This window comes from Solea senegalensis, linkage group LG5 (assembly GCF_019176455.1).
Source record: "Solea senegalensis isolate Sse05_10M linkage group LG5, IFAPA_SoseM_1, whole genome shotgun sequence".
Taxonomy (NCBI): Eukaryota; Metazoa; Chordata; class Actinopteri; order Pleuronectiformes; family Soleidae; genus Solea; species Solea senegalensis.
Window position 1 is genome coordinate 7,290,631 of NC_058025.1, and position 23,873 is coordinate 7,314,503.

At 42.1% G+C, this 23,873-nt stretch overlaps 2 protein-coding genes across 4 annotated transcripts; both read left to right on the forward strand.

Moving 5' to 3' along the window:
• Positions 1–437: 437 nt before the first annotated feature.
• erap2 (endoplasmic reticulum aminopeptidase 2) lies at positions 438–8,755 on the forward strand. Of its 3 annotated transcripts, XM_044025835.1 has the most exons (21): positions 630–713; positions 1,220–1,556; positions 1,666–1,852; positions 1,920–2,089; positions 2,180–2,318; positions 3,560–3,694; positions 3,773–3,893; positions 3,969–4,123; positions 4,335–4,448; positions 4,532–4,663; positions 4,852–4,983; positions 5,371–5,439; positions 5,518–5,693; positions 5,884–5,963; positions 6,068–6,251; positions 6,368–6,524; positions 6,600–6,784; positions 6,889–7,050; positions 7,276–7,416; positions 8,121–8,202; positions 8,327–8,755. In XM_044025835.1, exons 2-21 carry the CDS (start codon positions 1,408–1,410, stop codon positions 8,471–8,473), a joined length of 2,817 nt encoding a protein of 938 aa, XP_043881770.1. In that variant the 5' UTR covers positions 630–713; positions 1,220–1,407; the 3' UTR covers positions 8,474–8,755. The 3 variants fall into 3 exon arrangements, with proteins under 3 accessions (XP_043881769.1, XP_043881770.1, XP_043881768.1); XM_044025834.1 differs by lacking the exon at positions 630–713 and adding an exon at positions 438–512 and having other exon boundaries at positions 3,773–4,123; XM_044025833.1 differs by having other exon boundaries at positions 3,773–4,123.
• Positions 8,756–9,657: 902 nt separating this feature from the next.
• On the forward strand, positions 9,658–23,551 carry LOC122769635 (leucyl/cystinyl aminopeptidase). Its single transcript, XM_044026331.1, has 22 exons — positions 9,658–10,079; positions 12,357–12,451; positions 13,665–13,867; positions 14,671–14,782; positions 14,869–15,126; positions 15,910–16,100; positions 16,207–16,345; positions 16,607–16,741; positions 16,841–16,961; positions 17,802–17,953; positions 18,050–18,163; positions 18,273–18,404; positions 18,529–18,663; positions 18,935–19,089; positions 19,185–19,273; positions 19,639–19,822; positions 19,901–20,057; positions 20,250–20,434; positions 20,515–20,676; positions 21,397–21,537; positions 21,629–21,710; positions 21,823–23,551. Exons 1-22 carry the CDS (start codon positions 10,052–10,054, stop codon positions 21,952–21,954), a joined length of 3,102 nt encoding a protein of 1,033 aa, XP_043882266.1. The 5' UTR covers positions 9,658–10,051; the 3' UTR covers positions 21,955–23,551.
• The last annotated feature ends 322 nt before the right edge of the window (positions 23,552–23,873 follow it).

Consider the following 23,873-nt stretch of genomic DNA (forward strand, 5'->3'; position numbering starts at 1 on the left):
AACACCAAGTATTTCATTGTTTAACTGATGTTACAAATAAACATTAAACCATTTGTGGATTAGCATTAAAAAAAAAAAAATCAAAAATCAATTCATGTTTCAGACCACTAGATAGCGCCAAGTGCACACACTCATGAGAGTTGGTGTAAACGCAATATATGATTTCAAAAATACTCGTGATAATATCGCATCTGTGGTGTCTCTGGCAATTAGGACACATCATAGACATCATGCCTTCCCTAACCCCTTACCCTAACCTTAACCATCACAACTCAGTGTCTAACCCTAACCCTTAACCTCACCCTAATTTAACCTAATTCTAAACTCAAGTCTTTGTGAGGACCAGACACAATGTCCCCACAACCAGTGGCGGAGCTGGAGGGGAGTCAGTTGCATGTTGAATCCTCCTGTACAGTAGTTGGCGCTATGAACCACAGAGAGTTGTAATCCACCTTACTAGGAGGAGAAGAAGAATGAACAGAATTGATGGACAGTGAAGTCTTCATTCTAAGGTAGGTTTTACAGTGGTTGCCTAATGACCCTAACCCTAGGTCAAAGGTCAAACGTCCTCACAAAGATAGGTTTTCTCAGTGAACACACACACACACACACATAAAACCACACAATGGCAGTGGGAGGGAGGAGTTAAAAACAGAAAGTGAAAGTCAACAGCACTCTCTATGAGGAAGTATGATGAGGCCAAACTGACTGAGGTAAAGCTATTTTTTACATTTCTGTGAACACGAGAGCTTTATTTTACTTAACTGTTGTTACCTTTAAAAACGTACGCAACTGTCCTTTTATTGAAAAGCCTCGGGGTGTTTGTGAGGCAGCAGCAGTAGCAGCAGCAGCAGCAGCAGCTTCATTTGTTCTGTGTGACTCCACATGTCATGTACTGCTGCTGCTGCTGCTGCTGCTGCTGCATGTGTCGACCTGCATGTTACAGTTATGCTCGTGCAGCTGTTGTCTCCTCACACTTTTAGCTCTGTCCTCAACTTGTTTTGTTTGCTTTGAAAGTCAAGCAGTTATGAAAGTAAAGCAGTTATTGTATTCATCCATTTATTCATGTCAAAGTTTTACTGTGACCTTAGCGACCGTAAGACAAATCCCGTCTGGAGGAAGCAGTGCATTACATTCAGACTTTTATTAGTTTAAGGAAAGAATTATGAGTGTTTTTAAAGGAATAATGTGTCCTTCATCCTCTGCTAATGTCTTTCAGATTCAAGCAGAAGTCCTGGGTACTTACAGTACGTGCCTGATGCGTTTGCTTCAGCAGTGTCTCTGACGGTCCTCAGTTTCTCTCCCCGAGTCTCAGTTGTGACCTAAGGATTTAAATACCAGCTGTCACACTGTCACATGATAGGTTTGCCTTTTTAAATCAAGCACCGAAAGGACATCACCTCCACAATGGTCTCGGCGAGGCTGTTGGCACTGTCCCTGTTTCACGTGTCTCTGGTTGCGTGTCAGAGTTCACAGCAGGCGTCAAACATTACAGGAGGACAACCTATGGGTACAGATCATCTGTCTTTCCCATGGAGTCGTTTTCGCCTGCCTAGGTACCCTTCACTCTCGTCTAGTTTTACTCCCATATATGCAGGAAATGTACAGAAAACTGATTTAAAAAGGCTCCAAACATTGTTTTGTGTTATGTGTGTGTTACTGTAGGTACATCATCCCTCTTCACTACCGCCTCCTCCTGCACCCCAACCTCACAAGTCTCAGTTTCACTGGCTCAGTGCAGATCCAGATCGATGTCCAGAACAATACAAACTGGGTTGTATTACACAGCAAGGGTCTGAACATCACCAGAGCCACGATACTGAACCAGAACCTCGCTCATCTCTCTGACCAGGTAGTGTATCCTGAACGTCTTCCTGTTTCACACTCACAGAGCATTAAATGACTTCTTCCCTTTTTAGGTTCTTCCAGTTCTTCACAACCCGTCACATGAGCAGATTGGCATTTTCTCTCCCAGAGTGCTCAGCAGTGGGCAAAAGTACTTCCTGTATATTGAGTTTGGGGCAGACCTGGTAGACGGCTTCCATGGGTTTTACATGAGCACGTACAGAACCACCACAGGGGAGACCAGGTAGGACTTCTGATTGATTCTTCCGCAGAGTTTGGTAAAATACCCAACGCAGTACAATGCACAGACAATCTGCTTATGTCTCTTTCTCAGAACCTTAGCTTCAACCCATTTTGAGCCGACAAGCGCTCGGACGGCGTTCCCTTGTTTTGACGAGCCGATCTTCAAAGCCAACTTCTCTGTACGGATTAGGAGAAGCCCAGAGTTTATTGCTCTCTCCAATATGCCCATAGTGAGTGTTACATAGTCCCTGTGCTGTACACAACATATGAAGATGGACATATTCTTCCAGTTTGCAAAATTAAGCCTCAATATTTGCATTTTGACAACCAAAAATTCACCTGCAAACAGGCACATCCTGGATGATCCCAGCTGTCAATCACACTGGGGTCCACACATATGTGCTGCTCTTTAGCGACTGTTTCCCAGATTATGGGAACATCCATCTTCTACCATGTTATCATCCACAGCCATCCATCCATCTTCTACCACTTTACATCCATCCATGCATCCATCTTCTACCACTTTATCCTCCACATCCATCCATCCATCTACTACCACTTTACCCTCCACATCCATCCATGCATCCATCCATCTACTACCACTTTATCCTCCACATCCATCCATCCATCTTCTACCACTTTAACCTCCATCCATCCATCCATCTTCTACCACTTTACCCTCCACATCCGTCCATCCATATTCTACCACTTTATCCTCCATCATCATCTACTCCATCCTCCACATCCATCCATCCACTCCATCCATCCATACACTTTATCATCCATCCATCTTCTACCACTTTATCCATCCATCCATCTACTACCTCTTTATCCTCCACATCCCATCCATCCATCCTCCACATCCATCCATATTCTACATCCCACATCCATGCATCCATATTCTACCACTTTATCCTCCACATCCATCCATCCATCTTTACCCTCCACATCCATGCATGCATCCATCCATCCATCCATCCATCTTCTACCAGTTAATCCTCCACATCCATCCATCCATATTCTCCCACTTTATCCTCCACATCCATCCATCCATCTACTACCTCTTTATCCTCCACATCCATCCATCCATCTTCTACCACTTTATCCTCCACATCCATGCATTCATCTTCTACCACTTTATCCTCCACATCCATGCATCCATCTTTTACCACTTATATTTGAGAATATCATCATTTCCAGGTTCCAAACTAATTTTCTGACATTTTACGGCCCAAACAAGTTTTTGATTAATCAGAAAATGTTCAGTGTTCTCATTTTCATTTTCTCGTAGACTTCTATTCAAACTAAATTATTATCGCCTCTTGGTGTCTAACTGGTACCTCCATTAGACTTCCTTGGCTTCACTTTTCAAACCAGGAGACCACGTCCATATGTGTACGACATGATCCATCGTATATGTTTTAAACGTGCTTGGCAGATATTGTTCCAGTGACATACGTTTGCAATTCAGGTGAACTCGGTCCAGATAAACGCTGACCTGATGGAGGACAGGTTTGCTGTGAGTGTGAAGATGAGCACTTACCTGGTAGCATTTATCATCTGTGACTTCAAATCTGTCACTGCCTCCACATCCTCTGGAGTGAAGGTACAGTAACGCTTTGCTTTTTCATCTCAGTCCTCAGGTCACATTTTATTTCCTCACTCATTTCTTGTGCATTTATAGGTTTCCATCTATGCCTCCCCTGAGAAATGGTCTCAGACCCACTATGCCCTGGAGGTTGCTGTCAAAATGCTGGACTTTTACGAGGACTACTTCAACATCCGTTATCCTTTACCCAAACAAGGTAACATTTCTCTTGTTTCCTTGTCTTTACCCTGTCACTTTTTATTACCTGACCTGTTGTTTTTTTTCTTCTCAGACCTGGTAGCTATCCCAGATTTTCAGTCTGGTGCGATGGAGAACTGGGGTCTGACCACCTACCGAGAGACAAGCCTTCTCTTTGACCCTGCCTCTTCCTCGCTGTCTGACAAACTCTGGGTTACTATGGTGATCGGCCACGAGCTCGCTCATCAGGTGAGAGCATCTACACAGAAGCAAGTTGCCTGTTTATTTACAGCAGCTCAAATGTTTTATTGTATTTATTGTTTTCTAAAGTTATTTGTTGTTGTTTATGTGGTTATTCGTTAAGTGTAAACGGGCAGAGTATTTTTGTGTAACAAATATATAATTTATAATAAATGTAACGTAATAAATGCTCAATAAAAACCTGCACTTTTGCCTGCAGTGGTTTGGTAACTTGGTGACAATGGTGTGGTGGAACGATCTCTGGCTGAATGAAGGATTTGCCAAATACATGGAGTACATCTCAGTGGAAGCCACGTACCCTGACCTCGCAGTGGTAAGAGCGTTATTATTATTATTACTATGAGGATTCACAAGAGGGACAGGTTTTAAAGTGATTTTCTGTGCACAATCTTGCAGGAGGAATATCTTCTGCATGCCTGCTTTGCAGCAATGAGCCACGATTCGCTGAATTCCTCTCGACCGATATCCAGTGCGGCAGAGAACCCCACTCAGATCAAAGAGATGTTCGACACAATCTCTTATGAGAAAGTATGTTTTCCGTCGTGTACGCGTGTTTCACTCTACGAGATTACGAATCTGGACAATCACTGAGAAATTCTCCTGATTTTTCATTGGTCTGTTTAAAATAGAACCACTTGTGATTGTGCATGTTAATCTTTGACATCAGTAATATGACTTGTATACTGTAAATCAGTATGTTCTCTTTCTTCCACCAGGGGGCCTGTGTCCTTCACATGCTGCGACACTTTCTGACCACTGATGTGTTCCAGAGCGGGATAGTGCGATACTTACGCAAATACAGCTACAAAAACGCACGCAACCAGGACCTGTGGGACAGTCTGGCCAATGTATGACCACAAATGACATTTTCCTGTTGTTTGTTTTTGTTTCAGTAAATCAATTTGCAGCCTTCAAGCTATAGTACTTAACTTTTCATTTGAATTTCAAACAGTTGTCAAATGAGTTCAATGCTGCCCAAAGTCTATCAGCTCCACGTGATTCTCCCTGTGTTATGAGTATAGCTGTACATAGGAAGTGATTTGCTTTAAATCAGCAACATTGCATTAGTGAAGTGAGACACCTGGTTACAGGTTGAAATGTGACTGACGATGCCACAAAAACTCTCAGAAGTTAACTTGTAACAAACAAAAAAGGAAGACCACACTGCTTAAGTGTGAGGTCTGCAAAACCTTCCATGCATTTCAACAGGAATGAATTCCGATTCTGTTTTGCAGACATGCTCTGAAGAGGACTTTATGTCAGGAAAACACTGTTACAGCAGCAGCCAGGCTACCAAGAATGCAGTGAGTTAACAGTTCAACAGAAACTCTCTGGTCTCTCTCTCCCGTTCACCTGTGTTGATATCCAGCTGTTTCCTGCAGTACCTGTTTGCAGGGGAACATCTGGACCTCACAGCCATGATGAACACTTGGACTCTGCAGAAAGGCATCCCTCTGGTAACGGTGACAAGGAGCGGTTCTCGTCTACTGCTGAGACAGCACAGGTTCCTGAGGACAGTCCTGCCCTCTGACCCTCAGTGGTCCAAGTTACAGGAGGGGTGAGCGTTGGCCTACAGCTGTGCAACCTTTTCTGGAATTGTCATGATTTCAAATAACTCTCAGACATTATCTGGAACTTATAGTTCTGGGCTGATTTTTTGCTCCTGGTGTGTCACGTGTCAAATCCTGTGCATCATTTTTGATTTTCATATGATAGTAATGACAAAATAACCGATTGTTTTTGTACAGTTTCTTGTGGCACATCCCTCTGACATACAAGACTGACACCTCCAGCACAATGCACAGACACCTGATGACAACATACACAGGTAAAACCATGAGAGAATGTTCAATTCAGCTCTTATCTTCATGTTTTCCTCCTGCATTTAATTGTTTTCCTTCCCATTATTTTGCTTTTTTGTGTGACTTTTAGACAGTATACCCATAGGAGAGGAGGTCAGCTGGGTGAAGGTAAACACTGACATGACCGGCTATTATTTGGTCCACTATGAGGATGGTGGCTGGGATGACATCACCAAACTCCTGAGGGAGAACCACACGGCTCTGAGCTACAAAGACAGGACTGACTTGATACACAACGCCTTTCAGTTGGTCACGTAAGCATCAAATGTGGCTATTTATTATATGTATACTGTATTACTGTATGTATATGTATGTATATATGTATATGTGTGTACATATATATATATATATGTCTTGTTTGTCTCTGAAGTGCAGGTCACCTGCCGATCGATAAAGCCTTAGACCTGATTGGTTATGTGCAAAAGGAGACACACACAGTCCCTCTCCTCCAAGGACTGGGATATCTGGAGACCTTTTACTGGATGATTGAGCACAGGAATGAGCAGGAGTTGACACAAGTCCTGGTGGTGAGAAGACACAGACACAGTGTGATATTTAAGTCCGTGTCAGCACAAAACTGAGGTCTGTGTGCTTCGGTGCAGATGTACATCCTGCGATTTTTCCGCACCGTCATCGACCAGCAGACGTGGAGCGACGACGGCTCTGTGTCAGAGCGGCGGCTGAGGTCGGAGGTCCTCTCTCTGGCTTGTCATCTGGACGACCCTCCCTGTCTCCAAAGGGCCCGTCAGAGCTTCAAGGACTGGCTCGAGTCCAACGGAACTCTCAAGTATTTACATTTCAAACACATTGTTATTAGCCAACATCCACTGGTTTAACTCACATAAACAACAGCTCTCTGATTTTGCATGTTTGTGCTTGTGTTTGCTGTAGTTTACCCACGGATGTTGCAGAGACCGTGTATGCAGTAGGAGCTCAGGAAGACCATGGCTGGGCTTCACTCCTGCACACATACAACACCTCGCTCTCTGAAGCACAGAAAAACAAAATCCTTTTCGCCTTGACCTGCAGCAGAGACATCAGCAAGCTACAATTGTAAGTATTCCCTAAGCTACCTTTTTCCACAAAGATAATGTTGCCACCCTGTGGCTCTCTTGGGGTACTGCTGCCAACACTGTACCATTTTTATTATTGGTCTATATAACAGAAATGAAAAAGCAACTATAGGTAGACAGTAATAGATACATATACTATGTCATAAATGTATTATTTTATCTTTTAAGTCAGGAGCTTGTATGTGTGCTTGTGTTTTTGTGGCAGACTGCTGGAGCTGGGTCTGGAGGGGAAGGTGATTCGAACGCAGGATCTGTCTCATGTCATCCTCATGGTGTCCAGAAACCCACGGGGACAACACTTGGCCTGGAACTTTGTCAAAAACAACTGGGACACACTGGTTAAAAAGTTAGTATAATAAATATGTACATAATACGTTACCTGTTATACAAACCAAGTCTTAAACACAGTTTGATACAAATGCTGTGTGCAAACCATAAGTTGACCTCTTTGTGGGTTTTGTGTATTCTAATACAGAGTTCCCACAGGTCCTTTAAATCCTTGAAAGTTTGTAAATTAATATTTATTTGGAAATTGCCCTAAACTGACATGGGTCATTGAGTGCTTGAATTTTGTGCAAGAAAGAAGTTGAGTTGATATTTAGGTAAACGACTCCCTTGTTTGTTACAACGCCACCTACTGTTTCATGCCCTGCATTGCTCGATGTAGGTAGAATAGGCCTAAGCAGAACAAATAATTACTAGTGGTGTTGTGGACACGGTCCACTGTCTCTCTCCACTGTTGACGTGAGATTCTGTGCAGAACAATGAGCAAGACGGAGCAAAATATGTGATGCCTGAAAAATAAAAAATTCCAAGATTTCAGTCTCACCAAAGAAAATTACAAAGACTGAGGTGAAGTTGTGTCAGCACATTCTGTCCTTGAATTTTAGGGAACTGGTCCTGGAAAGTCCTTAAATTTCATGTCAACTAAGGTGTGAGAACCCGGCAATAACAACTGGAACAGTTTATTTCCCCATTCATGTGAGTCAAGTATCGTTAGTGTGTGTTTGCTCATGCTTGTCCTCACTGTTGTGTCTTTCTGACCTGCAGGCTCCAGTTGGCCTCATCTTGTATTAGACACATCCTCATCGGCACGACCAGACAGTTTTCCTCTGTGGAGGAGCTCACTGATGTGAGTATACTCCTCAATCTTCAATTTGTCTTTATTCTACAAAGAAATGTCTTATGATATCTAAGGTTTGATCATAATTGTTTCCATTTGTGTAAATGTGTGTTTTTGTGTGTTTGACCCGCAGGTACAGCTTTTCTTTGAATCCATCGAAGAACAGGCGTCTCAGCTGAGAGTGACTCAGCTCGTCCTCGACATTGTGCAGAAAAACGTTCGCTGGATGCAGAGGAACCTGGAGACTCTGAGGAACTGGCTGAATGAGCAAGTGAAGTGAATAAAATTCTGCAGGAGCGTTGGTGGTGGCAGTTAACAACAAAGGAAGGGGAAGTTTAAGGTTGAAATCACTGGACTGCTGGTAGTTTTGTATGTTAAAAGTATTTTGTAAACTTTGACAAGATGTGTGTTTGAATACAATTACAGCAACATTACTGATGTTGAAGTGAACTGATAGAACATTTGAATATTTGTCTTTGTGTGTGTGTGTGTAAGAGCGAGAGAGAGTAGTAACACAAACTTTGTGAATGGATTCTTCAGTAAAATGGCTCACTTTACCACATTTGTGTGTAACTTGTGTAACTTGTGTTATTGTGCGTAAGTATAACCTTTTCGTTTGTGTGTGTGCGTTTGGTATTTCTTGTGTTATCTACGGTTAAGATATGATATGGTTTTGAGGCTATAGAATTGTTTTTTTTACACTATTGTATAGTCGACATAAGCTTAACATAACTTAAGTATTAACTAAAATCAACATTAATTATGTTTTTTAATAATTAACTGTTCTATTTACTAATTTAGTTATTTATAAATCAGTTTATTCGTAGTGTATAATTTAAATTTCAGGACACATTGTCAATACAGTCACTTAGAATAAGGGGTCATGTTTTAATATTTATTTATTATTGCCATTTATTGGGTCATGGAGACATTCTTTTCAAGATTTAAACCCGCGATTTATTTAGTAAATATGCATAAAATTAAGTTATGACCCATTTATCTTGGAAATGGCTGGATTGCCATTAAAAAATATTAGTTGCGAAAAGTTGTTTGTTTTAAAAAAAAATGATTTAATATACACAGATTTGCTCTTGTGACGATTTTTATTATGAATTGAGTCACGATAACTTGTTATCTTTTACAGTGGGTTCCTTCAAAATAAAAGTGTTAGTTTTGAGATGGAACGACATATAGTTCACAATAAAAGACATTTATTGTAGAAATAATAAATAATAATAATAATAATAAAACCATACAGAAATAATTTGATTTTAAGCGGTGGACCGAATAAGATTGATTGGGGGCCAGAAATGGCCCATGGTCCGCGAGTTTGAGACCCCTGATTTAAAGGCAACACAAAATTAAAAAAAAGGTGTGTGTTGAGTGCAGCACCCTGGCCCCGCCCCTCCTCAGTATATCACCCAATCCGACGCGAGCATCGTAATATGATGGGAGGTTGTCAACAACTGCTCGCTTTGGAAACAAAGTGACATTCACTCACTCGCTCGCTCTGTCTTCTTGATGTCCGTGTCAGAATGACAGTTGTTTACATGTTTCCGTGCTAAGGCAGACATTTTAAACAAACCCCTTCCGTGATTTGTGTGACTTTCAGTCAACAGTTATGGACGACAAAGTTGTGCGGAGCAGCTAGCGTTAGCTGAATGAATGTCAGCGTGATTTGTTGGAAGTTGGTTGTCTCACCGCTAGCTCGCCTGCCGTTGTGTCCACAGAGACCGTGATTAAAAAGCAGCCACATAACATCTGCGGAGCTGCCGTGAACGTGCGCTTGTTTTGTTTTCGGACGCGAAGAAGCTCTGTGAGATATATACATATATTTTATTTTTTTTATTTTTTTACCATGGATCCATTTGACAACAACAGCACAGGTAAGCAAAGCCTATAAGAATCCTCTCGGTGTGGGTAAGCTAACAGCAGCAGGCCAGCTAATAACTGACGTTAGCTGCCTTCAAGCTCCCACAGAGTGACATTTACCGGAGGACATGTCCACGGACATGTGGCCTCGATTGACTTTAGACAAACCAAACGAAAGCGACGTCTGTGTTTTCAGAGTCATGTGTGTCTTTATTGTTGTCCCTTTACAGTTGAGGAAGTGTCGGAAGCTAACTTAATCGCATTATCAGTCTGTTTACAGTGGCATGATACTGTTTTATTGTACATGAGACTGCTGCCTCTTTACTGTCAAAATCCAAAGCAGGAATCAGAAATCTAAATTAGAGCGCTCCATGACGTATGCCCCTTAAAGTTGAGCAAAACGTCTAATAAGGCTCATGCCCAGATATGAACATTAGCAAGAATGAAATAAACAACCTTGTAATTGTTTTCCTCTCCTCGTTCTTCTTCTTTTGTGTTTTTACGTCACCCCTTCTTATTCCTTATCCTAATATTTACGATTATAATGTAAGCCATAACTGAGAAGCCATATGTTTACATGTAAACACAGCATTTATCATTACAAGAAAGAATATACACACTTTGGGAGGCATTTTAGAAGTGCTTTATATATGTTATGTATATATGTTATTTAAACTGAAGAATGCTTTCTCACTGTTCCAACAGTGGCTGTCTTGGCCCTTCTGTTGTTCTGTTGTAACACAGCAGCACTGTTGTTTTTGTGGTAATAACAATGTTTTGTCTTTGGTGTGGAGCTGCAGATAGCTCGTGCTCGGCCCTGGCTTCCAGCTGCCAGCTGCCATGGCTCCTTTATAACCCATGTTATGGTCCCAGGGCATCAGGGGTTTTATTAAAACAAACACATGCGCTAGTGCACACACTAGAACAGGAACCAGTTGTCTTGAACCAAATAAAGCTAAGACCAAATCACAGTAATCTCACTTCCCTTTTTTTATAACTTGGTGATTTTTTTTTATTGTTGCTGAAGAAACAATCATCCATTTTTACTTTCACTTTTTAGCCCATATGCTTTTCATTATCACAAACTTACAGAGAACTGTAGACTATTTTTTACTAGGCATGAATCAGTGGTCAAAAACTCAGACCGATATGTAAGTGACTTTCAGGAAGAGCACAGCAGCACAGACGATATCCTGCTTCCTGCTGTGTTTACATACAAACTAGACAAAATGCACTGAAGTTGTTTGTTATTCCCATTCACTTAATTGTAGTCTAGATAATAACCGTTACATGAAGCAGCTCTGTCATGGAATTTAACTAGCAACATAACATCTTAACAACATTGTAGAGCAGTAAGAAATAGGTGCGTCTTATATTTATAATGTTATCTGCCCTGGACATTACACATAACCTACTACTTAAACACTAGCCTATTTTTAAACATTCGTACCACAGTAATGAAGTCCAGACATGAGACAATGATAGCCTATATAGTCATATCAGCCACTCGCCTTCCTTTTAGGGAGTTTTAGCTCACGTTTTTGTTGTCATTTTGAATTCTGAGAACAATGTGCTTTCACCTTCTGTTATTTACCAATTCCCAGCCCATCTCCATCACCAAGACTGAAAATGCTTTGTCTTTACCTTGTAGATAATGCAAAAGGAATGTGGTGCAAAATGGGAGACATGCACTGCATAGCATTTCCCCTACTTATTATTAAATCAGGAAGTGGAGCATGCCTCTTATTGTTTCACAAATTACGGAGGAGAGAATCTGGCAGCCAGCAAAACCACGTAGATCGTAGAGGGAGCTCCTCCTATAATGCTGAAGATGCACATTATTTTGTGGAAATGCAGACTTTAAAATGCAGTGTCACAGAAGATGTTTGGAAGATTAACATTCATTATATTCGCCAGGTTTTGAAGCCAATTTCAAAGTTGTTGGTTTTTTTGTTGCACTGTTATAAAATGAGTGTACTCTGCAAGATACTGAATGATTCATCATGTCCAAACAAACTTAGTTTATCATACTTCTTGTGTCTGTTTTACCAGTTATGTAGGTCAAAGTATCAGGAAATATCGCAGGAGGTTTTTCTTACAGGAAACTAACCCAAACACCTCTCCCATCGAAGTAGTTTATGAGTTTTATGTTGTCGTTGTTTTTAGAAAGCACATATACATTCATACTGTAAGTGTGTGTCAGTGTAGTTAAGAATCTGCTCTTTCTCACACCTTTCACTTCCTCTTTCTAAAAGTCCTCTATCTGATTTCTCTGATTTCTCCTTTCTCAGACCGAGCAAACCTGCCGAGAAACATGATTGAGAACAGCATGTTTGAAGAAGAGCCTGATGTCATGGATTTAGCCAAAGACTCTGCAGCATTTCCGGTATGCTCAGTTCCTCTAATGCTGTGTATGTTATGCACATATGCAAACCACTTAAAGGGGCTAGTCTATTAATTTGCATAGCTCTCATTTCATATTTGCTCCACTCTGCACATTTCTCACGGGCACTTTTATTTGTAAATCTTACATATTCATGATTGGCTAAGGATCCGATCATTTGAGGATGGCTTACACCGTGATACTCTGCTCATTTGCAGCTCAGCCCGTTTGTCTATAAATTCATTTTATGGGGTCTTTCATATCTATAATAAACACAGAGTATATTACTTTGAGCTAAAAGGAAAGCGACTTTATTTCAGTGTAGTGAAGGCGCTGGATCCTCACAACGTTTAAATTTGATCTTATCTTTACAATGCACTTGCCCTTGTGTCAATATCTGTTACTTATCAGATATCGGCTTACTGTATCAGTCACCCAACAAAACCTCATATTTAATTTCCCTTTGTGTTCTCTTTGGCCAATATTATTATTTTTGCATTTACTGGATGAAATTACAATAAAAAAACATTAACTTGTCATCTGTGGCCTGCTGTTAGACATTTCTGTCTTGATCATTTTCATTCATGATATGATATACCCCCGTGCTAATTAATGTACCTGGCTGGAAATTAAATCCACTTGAAAGCGTCATACTGCACAGTTTAAAGGTATTACATGTAACATTTCTTTAACTCCATAGAAATTCATATTAATATTGAAGGTACTGGGCTGTTTCATTCATTTTGGTTGTTTTTTTTTTTTAAATGTGGTACTCCTGCTACATTTTGCACGGGGTTTGCCTCTGAAAATCGCCAAAATGACAACATTTTAACAGCTCTAAATGCTGCTCTGTACTCAATATAATACCAGCACTCTTAAGTGTGAAGGTGCACCTCCATTAGTCCTGCAAGTATTTTACAAAATAAGCTTTTATCACAATAAATGATTGGGAACAGAACAGAGACACTTGAATGGTACAAAAATTGGTACGGGATGTGTCACACTGATCAACACAAAAAAAAAGGGTTGTAAAAAAGGAGGATTATTCCCTCAATCAGGAAGTGAGCTGAAGCTCGTGATCACACTCTGCTCCCCAATGTCATCAAACTAGGCCTTATGTTATTATTTAGATTGAGAGAGAGATGAAGTGGCAGAAATGACGTACTGTGCATTTAACTTGAGAAGTAAGGCGTGTGCTTGTGTGTGCTCTCTGCAGACATTTCCCACCCTTGACCCAGACGAGGTGGTGTTTGAGCCCAGTAGTTCACGGCTGCTCGTGCGAGGCCTGGGAGAGCACGACATTGACGAGGACGAGGAGGACTGTGAATCTTCGGCCCGTCTGCTCGGCATGTCCTTCATGAACCGCAGCTCGGCTCATAGGTCCAGCTCCTCCCCGTACACCAGACAGTCTCCACCCAGGTAATGGCCCGAGAAAGGTCATCTTGAGTGCTGTGTAGTAGGTTGGTGTACGAAACATTTTTCCAGCGAGGTATGTCTCAGTAGAGGGTTATGGTTAGGTAAAGTATTTTTTCATGACCCTAGCTTTTACATAGAATTATCATTATTATTAAAGTAACCTGTGGAGGTGTTGGTGTACATCCTGTTTCTAGATCAGCAGAGAAACATTTCTCATCTCCACCTTTCGACATCCTGCCCAAAATCTTGTGGTTACAGTTGCTAAGTAAAACGGAAATTGTGTGGGATTACAAATATAGTGCTTTTGAGACTCTATCTTCATCAGAGTCTCTGATCAAATAAAATGAATGTCTAATGCGTCATGAATTGGCCTAAAAAATGAAGCGCTACTTAATATACAACAGTCCATTTAATCTCTTGAGCAGTTTAAGTGCATGACGATTGTAGCTGGGTAAGATTCAGTTTACTACATCACCATCAATTAAATGTAGTAGTTAAATGCAAACAGTATTAGACAAAGTATTTCGTCTACTACACAGAAACAAAGAAACATTTGCTAGTCTTTATTTGACTGAACATTCTGAAGGATGGTTAGTTTTTTTCCACAGTGTGGCTTCCTCACTAACATCAATTCTAACCGCGTGTGTGGCTTATAGTCAGCCTGTTACTGTCTGTTATCTGTTGAGTTTTATGATGCAGATATGAAAAAACAAACATGCAGGTTTACATATGTGGGGCAATGAGTAACGGAGGACCAATTTTGCACTGCTGATCCTTGTATGTACCTTTTTTTTTCTTTTTTTAAGGTCATGTTCACGTCCCTCTGCCCGGACAATGGTTGTATGTGTGTTATTACTGGTGATAGTTGCATCTATGACTATGGTACTGTACTTTTTACCTGGATGCACCTTTACTAAGGTAAGAAAAATATTCAGTTATTTTTGTCACTTGCTCAATCTCAAAACTATATCCTTGGCTCAAACCAACCCTCTGTCCTCCTGCAGGCAGGCTGTCCTAAGCCAAACAAGGCCGCGCCTCTCGAGCCCGTCTACCCCGTCTCCACAAATGGCGAACCTTTTCCATGGGCCCAGTTCCGGCTGCCTTTCAGTATACATCCTGTTAGCTATGACATCACCCTGAACCCGGACCTGGACAACATGACCTTCACTGGGTGCACCGTCATCACTTTGTCTGTCCATCACAACACTTCGCTCATTGTCTTTCATGGTGCCAACCTCAACATTACCAAAGCTTCCTTCAAGGTGAGGGTGGAAGGTGTTTGTGTTTACAATGACAAACTTAAAGTGGAACTATGCAGGATTTTTACCCTAATATAACCGCTTTGGAGTCCTTGTGACGGTTGTGAACGGCTTGATGTAGGGAGATTGGTCTCCTGTCTTTCAGCCGGAAACCTGGGGAAAGTCTGGGGTCACGTGGCATTACACACACACGGCTCCCAGCTGTAAGATCAAGGCAGCGATAGCATTATTTTGGACATTCATTAAGGCAGAGCCGGGGAAAAAGAAGTATAGAAAACTGTTGTGTGAGAAAGCGATGAATAGGAAATGGCTGTCTGACAGAGCGTGGGGCCACACACGAGTAAACATCAACCAGTTTGCACCAAAGTCATGCCGAAGAGGTCCGGAACAACCTCTTCTGTGATTATTTTAAACTACAAAAATGATTTATCAAAAACTCTCATCCGAATAACAAGAACTAAATAACACGGAAGCATGCAAAGGGGATGCCGACCTGGCGTTTTTGCTATTGCACTTGTAAGTCTCTCTGTTTTCTATGTATTTATGTGTGTTTGCACATGGCTCTTTGTCTTGTGTTTGGCACATGGCCAGGAGGGGGAGTGTCAGCAGTGAGTTTTTACCACAGTGAGGATAACAGAAGACACAAGGGGGAGCTCCATAGAGAAAAGGAGACTTGCAAAGTTCTGCTTTAAGAGTGACTTGAATGTCATTCCTGAATAATTGACACAGCTTTTTGCTTTGGTCATCTTTTTCAGTAGTTGTCAACTGTTCGATCCTCTCTTCCAGGTGGGTGATGGGGAGGCCCATGATGTGACTCTGCTGGAATACAAACCCAGGCAGCAGTTAGCCTTTAAATCGGCTGCAGAGCTGAAGCCGGGCCAGCTCTGCGTTCTGACCCTGGACTACTCTGCCAGCCTCTCACACACTTACGATGGTTTCTACAACAGCTCGTACACGGATAAAGATGGAAACAAAAGGTACGCTTGACTAAACGTCTCTGCTGTGAGTATTTTCACCACTGACTCAAAGCAGTTGCTGTAAGATCTTTTAGCACAATCGTCCTCATGTGCCTGTTGTCACTAGGGTCCTGGCTGCAACCCAGTTTGAACCTCTGTCAGCCAGGAAGGCCTTCCCTTGCTTCGACGAGCCTGCTTTCAAAGCCACCTTTCTGATTAAAATCAACAGGAAAGCAAACTACATGACTCTTTCTAACATGCCCAAGGTACTGTAATAATACTGAATCAAAGAAATGTGCTCAGTGTCTCTATCTCAGGACAGATTTTTTAAATGCTTAATGTGTTGTCAGCAGAATGCTGGTATTTACAGTAGAACAGCATTTTCAGTCTCCCTCTCTCTCTGTATAACGTCTCTTTTTGTCCTGAAGAAGCTGTGTCGTTCCTGTGCCCGATGTCATTTTAAAAGCTTAGATTGAGAAGGATTTTATGAGCACAGTTGAGTGAAAGATGCATGCGTTTCATTTCAGGCCAAATCCACGCCACTTTCAGGAGGCTTCGTGCAAGACGAGTTTGAAAAGACCTCTGTCAACATGAGCACCTACCTGGTGGCGTTCATTGTTGCTAATTTCTCCCCGGTCAGCAAAAATGTCTCAAAAACTAAAGTAAGTCTGACACATATGTAACTCTGTGATGATCTGATGATGATAATATATGTTTTATATTTAGTATTCAGCGATTGTTTGACGGCCGCTTTGCTTCAGGTGTCGGTGTATTCAGTGCCGGAGAAGGAACAGCACACAGGCTACGCTCTGGAGACGGCCGCCAAACTGCTGGAGTTCTACAATAATTTCTTTGAAATAGACTACCCCCTCAAAAAACTAGGTGAGTACACACACAGACATACATATAAACTTGTTGTCATATCTTAGCGAGGACACCTCATAGAAAATAATGCATTCCCTTGCCCCTTACTCTAACCTTAACCATCACAACCAGGTGCCTAAACTGAATCTTATTCTAACCTTAAGCCTAGGAACCAGGTCTTAACCCTGAAAAAGCGCTTTAAAGTTGTGGGTCCCAAATAAAATGTCCTCACAAAGATATAAATACAAGTACACAAACACACAGAGTTAATACAATATGTACTATATGCACATGCTTGTGCTGGCCCCTCTAGGGTTGTGTACTGTTCACATTAGAACCAATAAGTTTAACTAATCAACTTATTTATTAGTTAAAGTTTTTAAACTTTGCCTTTAAACTAAGTTTTTTTTGTTGTTTTTTCATAGATTTAAAGCTTTAAAGTTTAGGTCTCTTTTATTCAATTGATACTTTTATATAATAGTTGGTTTTAAGAAGTTGGTGATTGATGAAGTACTTTCACTCAAAGTGTCTCTTGTAACAGACGGTAAAAAAATGTTAATGTGTTGCATTCTATGACGCCATGAAATGTGTTTTTGTGTGTTGTGTCACGTTAGCCGGTCTTATTATTTGTCTATATCTATGCATATTAATGCTCGTTTGACACAAAAACAGAAACCATGTTAAGAGACAAAGCAGCTCATAATTCTCTGTGACACATGAAGCTTCTCTCTTTCTGTCTCATTCGGAGTTTTGCTCATTCTCTTTGCTCAGATGCACATGTGGTTGGTACAAATGACCAAGTTGGGGACCTTTGTTTTTTCTTTACTCACCCAATATGCTCCGTTTCCCTTTCACCAGATTTGGTAGCCATCCCAGACTTCCTGGCAGGTGCCATGGAGAACTGGGGGCTCATCACTTTCCGAGAGACCACCCTGCTGGTGGGCAAACAATCGTCGCCCCTGGAGAAACAAGTGGTTGCGTCCGTCATAGCGCACGAGCTGGCTCATCAGGTAGCTTTTGTCCTCCTTTTGTGTTTGTGAAAGGAGCAGTGAGTGTGGTTTTAGTGCTAGTTCATGATCTTGTATCTCTCACCTGTTGTGTTTCAGTGGTTTGGAAACCTGGTAACGATGAGGTGGTGGAACGACCTGTGGCTCAATGAAGGCTTTGCCACATACATGCAGTACACGTCCCTGCAGACAGTGTATCCCCAGCTGGACATTGTACGCTGTAGCATCCGTCTCATGCATCACTTGTCACGTACTTTGAAGCAGATAAAAACGTCCTCTCCGCTGTGGACATGCGCAGTTCATTTCTTGTGTTTCTTTGCAGGGTAACTTGTTCCTGGCAGTGCGTTTCAGAGCGTTGGACAAAGACGCTCTTAACTCATCCCATGCTGTGTCAACAGAGGTGAACGCAGCAGAGCAGGTGGAAGAAATGTTTGACTCCGTCTCATATGAAAAGGTGAGGGGGGGACTGCAGGAATTGTTGTTTTAATCACCTTATCAAACTTCCATGTCCTCTGGGCGTCACACTGAGCTTCAGGTGTGACCACAGACTCTTCCGGCCTTTTTCTCTGTGTCTTTAGGGTGCGTCTATACTTTTGATGCTGAATGCTTCGCTGCCAGGGGATCAACAGTTTAAAAAGGGTATCATTCAATACCTAAACCAGTTCCGTGGTTTAAACACAGACACCAATGACCTCTGGAACAGCCTCACACAGGTATGTTTGTGTCGTCTTCACAGTGCTCTTTAAATCTAACTTTTCTCAATCCCGGTCCTCGGCGACCCCTGTCCTCCACGATTTAGATGTTTCTCTGCTCCAACACATCTGATTCGATTAGTCAGCTCATCATCAAGCTCTGCAAAAGCCTGACAACAACCCACTCATTTGAAAACATGCAGGACAGGGGTCCCCGAGGACCAGGATTGGGGAAAAAAAACCTGGTCTCGAGAAATGTCAGTCAACACAGATTTCTCTTCCCATCTTTCAGGTTTCAATGCTGAACCAGAATGTGTCAGAGATGATGAGCTCGTGGACTTCACAGAAAGGCTTCCCATTGGTCACTGTGAGCCTCAAGGGCGACCAAGTGACCTTTACCCAAGAGCACTTTCTACTCACATCTGATAATGCGACACATACGTCCACGTGGGTCGCGTTAGCACAAACTGAGATCAACTCACAGATCATAAAAATGCTGTAATCAACCTGTAATAACCATGGAATGTGCTCTCTCTCTCCAGCTTGTGGAATATTCCACTGACGTACGTAAACGACAGCTGTAGTTCGGCCCCTGAATGCAGACAGGTGTTTACGCTGAAGACCAAGACAGGTTTGACTCAACACTTTGATTCATCTGTTACTTCTCAAGATAAACCGGTGTTGTTGTTTTTTTACAACAAGACACTAAAAGAAGAAAAAGAATGAATGACAACAGTGACGTCACATTTTAAGCAACATATTTAAAGTACTGTCTAATTGCCAGAAGTGGATTATCTTAATCCTGACAAGCTGGCTTCTTGTTTTAAGATCCTATGCCATATTATCGGTTATTGGTTTGCGGCATGCAGACTGCTGTGTGCCCGGGTTAGACTCAAATCTTTAGTCTTCCGTTTTATCGCCGTTTCACCGCCAGAACAATGTGAGTTTCCTGACCGTGTGCGCGTGTGTTTCTCCATGTCTTTGTCATGATTTCAGGCACTCTTAAACTGCCGGGCAGTGTGAAGTGGCTGAAACTGAACTACAGGAACACAGGCTTCTACGTCGTCCACTATGGAGACGAAGGCTGGGCTGCTCTTAGGGAGGCTTTGTCCAACAACGTCGGTGTCCTTACAAGTGATGACCGGGCCTCGCTCATACACAACATCTTTGCTCTCTCCAGGTATGAGAGACAAATTCTCCTTTCCCGTTTTCACTCTTCTCCACCACTTTTCCCCTCACTTGCTTTTGTGTTCATCAGACTGGGACGCGTGTCCTTCCATCAAGTCCTCAACCTTTTATACTACATGTCCAATGAAACGGAGACCTCTCCAGTGATGGAGGCCTTGTTGCAGCTTCAAAACATTTACAGGCTGCTTGACAAGAGACAGGAGGGTGGTCTGGTGGTTCGCATGAAGGTAATAAACACACACGCTCTCCTCATACTCAAATATAATCATTATCGTGGTCAACCAAAAGTGAAATAGGATTTCACTTTTGGTTGATGGGGCAACAGTTCCTGTTGCCCCATATAGTGTTTAAATGATAGTCCATGATAACATTTCTACTGTTTTAATGTTTTTTTGCGTACTAATTTTTTCCTATAACAGAATTACATTCTGCGTCAGTTTGGTTCACTGATGGATAACCAAACGTGGGGAGACGAGAACAGCGTGTCTAAACAGGAGCTGCGCTCAGCCCTGCTGGAGACGGCTTGTCGTCTGAAAGAAGAGAACTGCATCAAGCGAGCCAAGGCGCTGTTCAAACAGCACGTCGAGTCCAACGGGACGATACGGTACGTAAAGACACACAAGGGAAAACCTCCGGGAACAGAGAGGTAACACACGTTCACACGTTTTCCGTTCCTTTGTGTAGGATACCAGGCGATCTGCAGCGAGTTGTGTTCACCGTGGCTGCTCAGTCAGACGAGGACTGGGTGACTCTGCTCAACATGTACGCGAACACCACATATGATGCGGAGAAGCGGAAAATGATACGGGGCCTAGCGTCCACGCAGAACACACGCCAATTAGTATGGTAAGCTAGTGTGTGTGTGTGTGTGTGTGTGTGTGTGTTCCAGGTAATACTCATGTTACTTGTCTTCCTTATGGGGACAATTACATTTTAAGGCAAAGGCATGTTGTATGGTTTGGATAAGGTCAGGGTAAGGTTAAGGTTAAGGAGTTTGTTTAGGTTTCTATATCTTTAGTAGCTAACTGGACTGGCTCAAGTCTACAGCCCAAGTACTGGAGATGGCTAAGACCTGGATGACTGAGAACTGTCACAGACTTCATTTAACTTATTGTTGTTCATTCAACTAAATCTAATCTTGAAAGTAAATGGGACATTTGACACAAGTCTCATCAGTGCTCTCTGATGCACAGTCTATGTAGTGCATGAGTTGTAACTTCTTGGCTGACACATGTAGAACAAAGAATGTTTTTTTTTGTTAAAATGAAAGATTTCTGATTTTTCAGCTCCTTGAATGTGAATATTTTCTGGTTTCTTTGCGCCGTATAACGAAGAAATCATTAAAAGTGAATCATTTTTGGTTTGTGGACAAAAGAAGAAGATCATAATTTCCAGATCTGACATTTTTCAACATTTTATGGACCAAACGATGAATAAAATTGTCGTTAGTTGCAACCCTAGTTTGAACTACAAACGGGCTGTTTTAAAGAAGTTTGACAAATCATTTGAGGCGACGGTAGCGACGTGAAGAGCGCTTGAACAGAGCACTTACTTCATCCTGTGTAGGATTCTGAAGACGGCTCTGAACGGAGACATCATCCAGACACAGGAGTTGCCCTTGGTCATCAGCACTGTGTGCAACAACTTTGCTGGCTACTTGTTTGCCTGGGATTTCATACGAGAAAACTGGGACCGACTCATAGAAAAGTAAGCGTTGGCTCTCTGGCTTCACGTATGTTCTAAAAACGAATGAAAGAACAAGATGAAAGACGCTTTTATTACATTGTTCTCACTCTAGGTTCCCTGTGGGCTCGTATGCCCTCCAGACAATCATCAAATCTTCCACCTCTCAGTTCTCCACACCAGCACACCTCGATCAAGTACGTGCTGTAGCATATGCCACAAAATGAATTGAATCTTTTCATGCACGTAATGAAGTCTGAATTGAACCTGGCCAACGTCGTAACATGTGTTTTTGTGTGCGTGGTGCAGGTGCAGTGTTTCTTCTCCAGTCTGAAGGAGCGCGGCTCTCAGATGAGGAGCGTACAGGAAGCTTTAGAAACCATTAGGCTGAATCAGCGATGGATGGACCAGAACCTGTCTACACTCCGAAAATGGCTCTAATACAGACACTCCACCACGTGTCGGGCTCAATGACAGACGAACGGAGAGAGTGTTGGAATGATAACAGCAGTGTTTGCACTACTGTAGGGACTGTGTCTCCTAACTTTATCCACAGAGAAGTAAACAAACCCAGAGTCTGTCTTTCACCTGGCTGGACAAGGTGTCAGATTTTCTGAGACTGGGACCTGTAGATCACGAGCTCAGGGTGCCAGTCCTGGTATCAGTTTCAGTCCTCATTGAGGATAGCGACTGATCACTGACCACATGAGATCAGTTTGACACCACTTCCCCCCGCCCCCTTCCCTTTACTCAAATATACACATAGACATCAAAACGACAAAATGTTGTCTGTGCACGTGATTGTATGTGTCCATTCAGACCTGTACTTGGTGTAATCCGGATGTGATTTAAATCACTCAGGATGGATGTTCATACCAGGTCTGAACGCGGCTCAGTGCGTTTGACAGCGAAGCCCAATGTCTAACAAAGTGGTACAGTTCGGTTTCGTATGACACCTTTTGCAAAGTATGCGCTCCTTCGATTTTCAGAATTTGTGACGGTACCAAAATGACCATTCTGTACCTCCCCACCTCTCAGTACCCTTCTGCTGGGCTGCCGAGTGCAGAGGTCCAGCACCTGAAGAGTGGAGCTGGAACTGGGAATGTCTGTTTGTCTGTTTGTTTGTTTGTGCGTGTCATTCTGGTGTGATGTCACGCTATTTATATACAGTAGCTGGGTGGAAACACAAGTCAGACCAGGTTTTTGTACCACTGTGAGCTCGAGCGCTCTGAACTGCTTTGTTGAAACGCAGCCAAAACGCAAACTCCTCAGCACTACGTTGACCAAGCTCTCACATAATGCAGTCCTCACGCCTGAGCAGACGATCAAGCTTCTCCCAAACTTGGGCTCAGCTCGCTCTCAGGCATTTCACTCTATGAGCTGTTTGATGGCCACTTCACAAAAGAAAAAAGGAGCAAGTTTGAAGAATGTCTGTGCGTTTGTGTTGTCTGTCAGTCAGTGCTGGACTTTCTCTCAGCTGTGTGAGACGTGTGTAGACGCAGCTGTCGCTGACCCCTCAGTACTCGAGATGTGTTCGTGTTCTTAATTAAGCTACGCTCATGTCACTGTCGTACTACTGGTGGTTTATTTCACCGATAGCTTTATATTTCTGCATCACATGAATGTATTGACAGAACCTCCCCACTGTGTACATTAGATGGCGCGCTGCTCACAACAAGTGCAGATTTGAATCAACAGCCAATGTGTCTTAGACGAGAGAAGGCCGCGCACACTGGAGCCAAATGTTTCCTTCCTGTCTTTCCTCCTTCCTTCCTTTCAGCCCAATTTACCTCAAATTTAAAGCGTATCTATTTTAATTGCTCTCTCGCGGGCATTGCGGTCTCTGTAAACTCATTCTTTACGTCCGCGTGCTTGTATAAACTTGTAATTATGATGTAAATATGCTCAAGCCGACTGTACAACCCTTTCCCATCGCAGTTTTAGATGTTAAACATTTTTAGATATGCTTTATTTTCTGTACGCACACTATATGTGTATATATGAATATATATATATATATATATACATACACATAAATATGTATTTATATATATATATATATATACATACACATATAAATATATATATATACAAATAATTTTGGCGACGAATCCTGGTCCAATACTTCTTACCGTGTTCCCTGATTTTAGAGCACCCACCACAGGGAGGTACGTTGTTGTTGAATGTTTTAGTTTTAAGGGCTCATGTGCAAAGTGTATAGAAGGACATCTGTATTGGCCATAATGAGTCTGTCCAGCTCATTGGCCAATAAAAAATACAGAAGATGAACCCGCTGCATTGCTCCTGATAAAAACAAACAAAAAAACATTCATTTGCTCCGAGATGTTATTTAAACACAG

Bases quoted from the DNA above. Each gene is read 5' to 3' on its own strand.
- erap2 (XM_044025834.1), top strand. From the start codon at position 1,408: ATGGTCTCGGCGAGGCTGTTGGCACTGTCCCTGTTTCACGTGTCTCTG. The intron at 5,694-5,883 runs GTGAGCGTTGGC...GTTTTTGTACAG, and splicing joins TGGTCCAAGTTACAGGAGGG to TTTCTTGTGGCACATCCCTC. The intron at 7,051-7,275 runs GTAAGTATTCCC...TTTTTGTGGCAG, and splicing joins GACATCAGCAAGCTACAATT to ACTGCTGGAGCTGGGTCTGG.
- LOC122769635 (XM_044026331.1), top strand. From the start codon at position 10,052: ATGGATCCATTTGACAACAACAGCACAG. The intron at 18,405-18,528 runs GTGAGGGGGGGA...CTGTGTCTTTAG, and splicing joins ACTCCGTCTCATATGAAAAG to GGTGCGTCTATACTTTTGAT. The intron at 18,664-18,934 runs GTATGTTTGTGT...CCCATCTTTCAG, and splicing joins TCTGGAACAGCCTCACACAG to GTTTCAATGCTGAACCAGAA.